The sequence below is a fragment of the Gopherus evgoodei genome, unplaced genomic scaffold (assembly GCF_007399415.2).
Source record: "Gopherus evgoodei ecotype Sinaloan lineage unplaced genomic scaffold, rGopEvg1_v1.p scaffold_32_arrow_ctg1, whole genome shotgun sequence".
In the NCBI taxonomy this organism is placed as follows: domain Eukaryota; kingdom Metazoa; phylum Chordata; order Testudines; family Testudinidae; genus Gopherus; species Gopherus evgoodei.
The window spans coordinates 4,539,047-4,547,284 of NW_022059994.1; the positions used below are offsets into that span (position 1 = coordinate 4,539,047).

At 56.4% G+C, this 8,238-nt stretch overlaps 1 protein-coding gene across 1 annotated transcript; it reads left to right on the top strand.

Moving 5' to 3' along the window:
• Positions 1 to 631: 631 nt before the first annotated feature.
• Positions 632 to 5,904, top strand: MRPS18B (mitochondrial ribosomal protein S18B). Its single transcript, XM_030543911.1, has 7 exons — positions 632 to 755; positions 2,147 to 2,297; positions 2,722 to 2,819; positions 4,241 to 4,309; positions 4,691 to 4,757; positions 5,269 to 5,328; positions 5,499 to 5,904. Exons 1-7 carry the CDS (start codon positions 666 to 668, stop codon positions 5,711 to 5,713), a joined length of 750 nt encoding a protein of 249 aa, XP_030399771.1. The 5' UTR covers positions 632 to 665; the 3' UTR covers positions 5,714 to 5,904.
• The last annotated feature ends 2,334 nt before the right edge of the window (positions 5,905 to 8,238 follow it).

Consider the following 8,238-nt stretch of genomic DNA (forward strand, 5'->3'; position numbering starts at 1 on the left):
AAAGCTTCCGTCCTCTCCGCTCCCCCTCCTCCCTCGTACCCAACGGCTGGTTACTCGAGAACCGATTTAAAACCCCTAGCGAAACACGCCACCGGGGTCCCCTCTGCATGTGCGAGCGGGATCTAAGATCGAAAATCAATTTTAAAATCGGCGACGGTTGTGACGCAGTTAGGAAGAGGCCCCAGCGCGCGTGCGCGAAGGGGAAGGGCGGAGTGACCGGGTTTGGCTGCCGGGCAACGCCCTTGCGGAAGTGTAAAGAGACACTCTATACCGCGCATGCGCAGGGGTGGGGCCGGCTGATTCCCCTTAACTGTCGTCCTGAAGGTTGTGCGCATGCGCAGCCAACGCCCGGCATTGTCCAGCTTGTGGCGCAGTTTTTATTCCGCTCCGAGCTGTGCGCAGGCGCGCCAACAAATGGGTCAGCGCATGCGCAATGATCATCCCGCATGTTTCAAACTAAACCTATTAATCCTTGCAACATTTCTTTCTAACCTACAAGCCGACGCGGGAGAGAGTTGTCGAGTCGGATGTTTCGTTAAAAAAAATAAACAGGCGAATGCGTGATCGCACTAACTCGGTGGTCACGTGGAAAAAGATGGCTGCTGCCGAGGCGGCTTTGATTTGCGTTAGTCACCACGCATGCGCACAGATCACCGTACCGCAAGATGGCGGCTTCTAGGGGCACCTTGTTTCTGCGAAGGGCCGCGAGCAGCCTGCCCGGGCTGGCTCTGCTCCCGAGGCTCTTCTGGGCCCAGGTGAGGAGCGGGGCTAAGGGGGCCGGCTGGGACCATGTGCTGTGATGTCATTGCATATATCACTTTGTGAGGATGACGTCAATTGCTGTACCGGAAATGTCACTGTGATGTCATTGTGCCAGGGTGGGTGGAGTGTGATGTCAGAGCTGCCCTGCACCAAAATCGCTTGCTATGATGTCATCATGCCATGAGGGGGCAGCGTGGCATCATGATTGCAGTGCCATGAGGTCATCGCACCTTAGGGCTGGGGGCAATGTGACTTCATGGCTGCTGTGCTGTCAGGTTATCGTGGTGACGTGACATCATGGCTGCCATGCTGTGAGATCATCATGCTAAGGGGTAGCAGTGTGACATTGTGGGTATCATGCTGTCATGGTGCTGTGTGGCATTGGGCAACATGATGTGACTTGGCATTGTCCTGCTGTGACTCCACAAGGGTGGGTCAGGGAGCGGCATGACATTATTGCTCTTCCCAGAGTCTCCCTGCCATCACATCACCCTGCAGTGCTGTGGTTATGCACTTCAACATAACACAACACGGTTATCCAGGGCTGAGCCAGCCTGCCAACTTGATTGCTGGGCCACGCCAGATCGGATTGCAGCAGGATATGACGTTCCCCTGGTGTGGTGTTACTCCATTGTGCGGCATCGCTGTGTCATGTGGGATCTCAGAGCCCTGTTGTGGGAGCCTACAGGCTATTTCGGCTTTGAGGCACGAGCCCACTGGGCCTCCCACCTTAGTCACGGCTTTCTGCTGTTGTTTCCATATGGTGTCCAGCAACTCGGGACAGGGCGGCTCCAGACAGCAGATCCATTTGTCCTTACTCTGTGTTTATTTGCTTTTTCCTTAAAAGTAGCCAGGAAATTAAATGCAAAAATATCATTAAAGTTGCTTGCTAAAAAAATCATGCTAGCATCTTCCAACTCCCAAGAATAAACTCTTTCACATGCACTAGCCCTGCTGTTTCATCACAGAATGGCATTGGGCTCTGCTGAAATGCAGCCTCCCCTTGGTGAAGCTCAGCAATGAACCGCTGCAGAGCAGGGGGAAGGGTTCAGGCAAGAGCACCGGGGCATACCATTGTGCCTGCAAAGCCCAATCAGTGCATTTTTCAGTGATGGGTGAGTGATTCTTCTCTCCCCTATGCGGTGTTGCTATGTGGCTATTCCCCAGCTGCCCCACCCCACAGGTGGCCACAGTTCTGTGATGGGTGAATTAACCCCCTCTTCCCCCGTGCCATGTTACTGTGCTGCTGCTGTTCCCTAGCTGCCCCACCCCAGAGGTGGCTGCATTTCATTGATCCTTATCTAATATCCTAGACACAGTAGGGACAGCCACTCATTGGGGTGGTCTGATCCTTTCTCTCCTTTCCTGACTTGGCCTTTCTTAGGCTGCTCCTGCTGCCTCGCTCCTGCGGCTCCAGCGCCCGCTGCTCCGGGTGTTCAGCACGGAGACGGACCCAGCCGCGTCAGCAGAGCCAGTCGCCTTTGACACCGAATTGCGCTTTAAGGAGAAACCCTGGGAGTATCTAGAGACGGAAGGTATCCGGCCAGGAGCTGGGAAGGGGTTGGTGCTAGGCCTTGGACCTGCTGCTTCACAGGCTGGTACCACCGAGAGCAACCTTGTGAGGGGCTCAGGTTTCCTGGAAGTGGTCTAGGGGCTCGAGTGGGGTGGGTAGCGGACCTGGGATCCAGGATTCTTGGGTTATGTGCCCTGCTCTGGGACGGGAGGAGAGTCTAGTGGATTACAGCGGGGCGGGGAGGGGCTGGGAGTCAGGACACCTGGGTTTTCATCTCTGGACCAGACTCTCAGTATGATCATTGCCCAGCCTCCTACCTATGTGACTCAGTTTCCACATCTGTACAAGGGGTCTGATTCAACAGAGGCTGCACTCTCTCATATTCTCTAGGATCCTCGGTGTGAACCTCACCTGGGAATGGCTAACTTTCCCCTCCCCCCTTGCAGAGTACATAGAGAGATATGGCGACAAGCCCATCTGGTTCGGCTATCGGCGTAACCACAAGGGACCCATCCCCCCTCAGAAGACCCGCAAGACCTGCATAGTGAGTGCAGCCTCACACCTTGCCCTGCCCCCCAGCATGGGCAGGGCTTGGGGCCAATGACTAGCACCCCTGTCAGCTGCCCAGGCTCCAGGAAACACATGGGGGAGCCAGTGGACACCCAGACTCCACCCTATGGCATGAGCTGTCCTCAGCAAGGCCGGTTGGAGAGATGCCAGCAAAGAAAGAGCTCCTCAGTCTAGTGGTTAGAGCAGGGGGGGCTGGGAGCCAGGACTCCTGAGTTCTATACCCTGCTCTGGGAGGGGAGTGGGGTCTAATGATTAGAGCAAGGGGGCTGGGAGTCAACTTCTGGGTTTTGTCTGCAATCCAGGAAGAAAGTGTGGATCTAGTGCAGTGATCCTCAGACTGTGAGGTGCACCCCCATAGAGGGCACGGAGGAACCTTCGGTGGTGGGGAGGGAGAAGCAGCAAGGGCAGCCCCACAGTGGGAGGGAAGGGTGAAGAGAAAGCGCCATCCGGACCCTCTCTGCACCCAACTCTGCTCCAGCCCCACTCCTAGCTGCAGCTTGGGCTCCACTCTCAGCCAGAGCCCCACAATTCCCTGGCAGACAGGTGGCTGACAGATTCCATTACAGGTAAGGTGGGGGGTGACAGAAAAAGTTGGGGACCACTGATCTAGTGGTTAGAGCAGAGGGCCTGGGAGTCAGGACTCCTGGGTTTTGGGTGGGGATTAGGGTCTCTAGTGATTAGAGCAGGGGGTGAGGGTATAGAAGTGGGAGGAGAGTGAAAAGACCAATGGTCTGGCTAGCCTTGGTGAGATCCATAGCAGATCAGAAAGGGGTGGTTTGATGAGAGGCATGGGAAGGTAAATGGCAGGTGACACCAAACAAGGAGAAGTTTGAAGGTCAGCAGGACCCAGAGAACTTAGATCCGTTAGCAGCTGGTCCACGGGGGTCAGAATCATCCCCAGAGAATGTCGGAAAGGGACCAGGACAGGGGAGGCTGGAGAAGAGTCTAGTGGGATTTGAGAGCGCAGCCGGTGAGGATACCCGGCCCCTGGAGAGCGGCTGCTGTGCCTGCCTGCCTCTGCTGGTGACCATGGACAAGTCGCTGCCCTTTTCTGCCTCAGTTTCCCCATGTATAAAATGAGGCTAAAGACAGCAAAGCGTTTCGCCATCTCCAGATGTAAAGCCCTTGGGAACAGCTCGGGATAATTATAATAGCAGGGGACAGATGCTACGGCGCATGAGGAAGGTCAGGAAGGCCAATCTATGGAGACAGGCTATACCATATCTGAGCACTAGGGGTTGCTCGCACCTTCACCTTGTGCTAAGGACTGCCAGAGACGGGCTAGCAGGCTAGATGGGCCCATGGGTCTGGCCCACCGTTGGCCCTGCTTTGTGGCTGGGGTGTGAGCAGGGTGGAGAGGCGACTCAGCTCTAACAGTCTCATTTGGTTCCCCAGAGAGGAGAGAAGATTGTGGGGCACCCCTGCCCCATCTGCCGAGACCAGAAACTCCACGTGGACTACAGGGTGAGGGGCTGAGCCCAACTCAGGCCATTCGGGCCACTCCCCATCCCCCAGCCGGGCCTGTGACCCCCACCCCTTGACCTGGAGAGAGAAAAAAAGTGTGGTCTGGGCTCCCTGGGCACAGCTGTATGACCCCTGCTCTGTAATTCTCTTCATAAGGCCTGCCCTGGCTGTATGATCCCCTCTTTCCCCTCTGCCCCAACACTGTGATCCCCACTTCTTCCCTCAGGTTGGCCCTGTTTGTATAGCGCCCCTGCCCCCCCCCCCTTTGGAGAACCTGGTGTCCCCAAGCAGCCAGATGTCCTCTCTGTGGTGCCAGCCCCTTTCCTGCCTGTCCCTGCGCCTGCTGCTCACGGCTCCATCTTTGCCTCTCTCTCCCTGCAGAACGTGAAGCTCCTGGAGCAGTTCATCTGCTCCCACACGGGTATCACCTTCCATCCCACACGCACAGGTACATTCCCCCCCCTGCCCAGGGGGGCTTGGAGTCTGCCACAGGGAACCACTTTCCCAGTTAGACCAAAGGCGGGGGCAGGGAGCCATCTGCTTGGTTCTGGGCGGGGACCCCAAGGGAGAGGAAGCAGAGGCAGTGGGAAGGCTGAGGTAGTGCAGAGGTGAGGGAGAATAGCCCAAGAGGCCAGAGGATAGTCTGTGTATGGGGGATGCTGGGAGGGGAATTGTTGCAGGTATGGGGAGAGGATGAAACTCTCCAAGGAGGTGACATTTCCCATCTAGTCCCATCCCCCCATGGGTCAGCATCACCCCGTGCAGCCTGTTTCCCAGGGAGATGGAGACTCCCCATCCAGCCCAGCCCCAACCTGGGAAACCCTCTTTGACCCCTGGGGCCCTGCCTGTCCCTTTTAGAAATGGAAAAGGAGCCTCTGGATCAGTCTGCCCCAGTCAGCTCTCCAAACCCCACAGTTTCTACATCCTCTGAGACACGCTACCCCCTCCTTCCACTGCAGGTGTCTGCATGAAGCAGCATAAACGCTTGACCCAGGCGATTGACCAAGCTCGTGACCATGGTGAGTAGGGAGCTGGATATGACCAAGTGGGAATAGCAGGGGGCTGCGGGTTGGGATTGAGGGGCATCGGCAGAGCTGGGCTGTGGGGAGCGGGGCTGTGGATGGGGATTGACCCCTGCCTTGCTCAGCAGCTGCCTTTCCTTCCTTCCTCCCTCCCCCGCCGCCTGCAGGGCTCTTGAGCTTCCACATCCCCTTGGTGATGCTGCAGGGCAAGGACTACACCAACCAGCACCAGGCTGTGACCAAGACACCCCCTGCCCCTTCCCTGCAGAGCCAGGCACCCTGGTACCCCTGGTATGAGTGGCAGCAGCCGCCTGAAAAGGACATTGCCAGGATCCGCAGGATATACAAGGACTATCTGAAGGAGGAAACTGGCCCAGCATGAGGGCCCAGGGCAGGACTGGATGGAGTGTCCTGGGGCAAGGGGGATAGGCAACTCTTGGGGGAGCTCAGGCCTTCGGCCTCACCTGATGAGCTGGCCCTAGTCCCAACCCCTGCAGGGATAGCACTGAAGCTGCCCAGCTTCCGGCCATGACTTGTCCAAACCTTCAGTGGGGAATAAACTGGAAGATGCTGGCAGTGACTCCCTGTGGTTATTCACGCTGTGCTGGGAATGCGGAGCTGGACTGGGAATGGGACATGGGCCCTTTCCCCTTCAGTGGGCACAAGCTCCCATCCAACCCCAGAGCAGAGGAACTGGCTGGCTATGGAGGTGGGGAATGGGATGCTGGGCCTTTCACCTCTAGGGGTGCCAGCTCCAGTCTGGCCCCAGCTTAAACCTATTTCACATATCTCTAGGATGTATGGTCAGGCTCTTCCAGGAGAGCCAGCTGGGGCCAGTGCTGGCCAGGGGACTCTCTGATCCTGTGTTCTTACCATCTCTTCCCCAGATGCCCCATGGTAGCAGCAAAAAGCTGGATCAGGTCTGGCAGATGAAGGCCTGGGGAGGGGTGGGAACGGGAGCAGAGCAGTGACAGGCAGTAGCGGAAATCTCAGCTTAGCTGATGACATAGCAGATAGCATGTCTACTCCCTGACCAACCTACAATGCAGCCCACCCAGTCCCAGGCACACACCAGAACAGCCACACTTCGACAATTGCAGACATGCAACTCACTCACACTCGATCAGATGCGCAATGTATCCACCTGCCTGTTCACAGACACATAGCCTGCTTACAGGGCACCTATCCACAGCTGCCCCAACTGAGATCAAGGGCCCATTGGGCTAGGCGCTGCACAGACACGCAGCGAGAGACAGTCCCTGCTTGAAAGCTCTTGCAAGCTGAACAGAAGAGGTCGAGGACGGCTCACCCCCATTTTGCAGATAGGGGACCTGAGGCTTACAGAGGTACAAGGGCTTGCCCAGGGAGTCTGTGTCAGAGTTGGGAATTGGACCCCAATATCAGGTCCCTAGCCTGCAGACCCCCTCATTGGGCTAGGGAACCCCTTCTTTCCATGCCAGATGTCCCATAAACCCCAGGCAGCTGGGCTCCCAGTTACCACAGTGATGGCCGTAATATAAAAAGGAGTGGGTCAGACAAGCCTTTTTTGGTAGGGAAGGGGGCTATAGAGGCTCCCATTCTGTGGTACGGAGCTCCCTCTTGCAGCCTGATGTGGGGGTTTGCTCGCTTTAGGGATGGGGGCTGCTGTTTTGCCATGATACTCCCCCTGGCAGCTTAGCCTGAAGTGGGGGAATCCATCTATGGGAGGGAGGAGAAGTCCCCACAATTGCCTCTTCCCTTTCCTCAACCACCCTGGTTGACAGGAGGTGTCCCTCTCTTTAATTGTGGTGGGTGGAATATTCCTCCCTCATTCTGGTGACTGGAGACAAGCCTGGAGGTGGAAGTGTCCCCTAATATTGGATGGGTCACCTCTATAATACACCTTTGGATGAAACAGAACAGTGTGTAAGAGTGGAGGGTCTACTCTGGAGCAGTCTTATTATGGGAGATACAGACTGAGGGGGCCCTTCCACTGGGAGAGCCAGACTAAGGGTGTCTTATCATTTGAGGGGATGTCAGACTGTTATAAGTGGCTCTCTAATATTGGGGGACTGGAGTGTAAGGGGGTCCTTATGGGGTGGTGACAGGTTGGGGGACGTGCTTATGGTAGGGGGATAGTCCTTGAGGCTCTCTATGATGGGAGAGCCATTGTCTTGGGGAGGTCTTGTATAATAAGGGGGACCAGATGGGGGGGTTATGAAGTGAGGAGGAAGGCAGACTGAGGGGGGCAGTCCTGGGGGTCCCTATTGTAGGTTAGGCAGCTTCAGGGAGCAGAAGGACTTGATTATTGGGAGGATCCCTATGATGGAGACCAGATTGGGGTGTCCTGTGCATTGGAAGAGGCAGAGGTAGTTCCTTATTTGAGCTAGATTAAATGGGTCCTCTAATTAAGAGGGTGAGGCTGGGGTGGGGGAAATCCCCTATATTACTGATCATAAATTGGTGGATCCCTCTATATGGAGGGCAGCCTGTGGGAAGCCCCCCTATAATGGGAGGCAGATTAGGTGGATCCCCTAGTTGAGGGTGATGAGGCTTTGGGTGCTCCCCAGTATTGGGCAGACCTGGATTTGGGGGACAGCTACAGGGATCTTATCACCCATGATGCCCTGGAGCAGAAATGATGAGCACCCCTTACCCAGCATAGTCTGGGGCAGGGGTGAGGGGCACTCATTACCCATCATGCTCTAGGACAAGGAGCAGCTATTAGCCATCATGGCCTGGGGCAGGAATCCTCCACTATCATGCCTTGGGGCAGGAGGCAGCCATTTACCCGTCATGCTCTGGGGCAGGGCTGGTGGGCACTCATTACTCATGATGCCCTAGGACAGGGAGAGAGAGCAGCGTGAGAGAGGGGGCGGGGCAAGCTGAAGGCCGTGGTTGCTAGGGAGGCCCGGTTGCTAGGGGTGG

Excerpts from the sequence above, each read along its gene's own strand:
- MRPS18B (XM_030543911.1), top strand. The coding sequence starts at position 666 with ATGGCGGCTTCTAGGGGCACCTTGTTTCTGCGAAGGGCCGCGAGCAGC. Across the intron at positions 2,820-4,240 it reads AGACCCGCAAGACCTGCATA|AGAGGAGAGAAGATTGTGGG; the intron begins GTGAGTGCAGCC and ends TTGGTTCCCCAG. Across the intron at positions 4,758-5,268 it reads CTTCCATCCCACACGCACAG|GTGTCTGCATGAAGCAGCAT; the intron begins GTACATTCCCCC and ends CTTCCACTGCAG.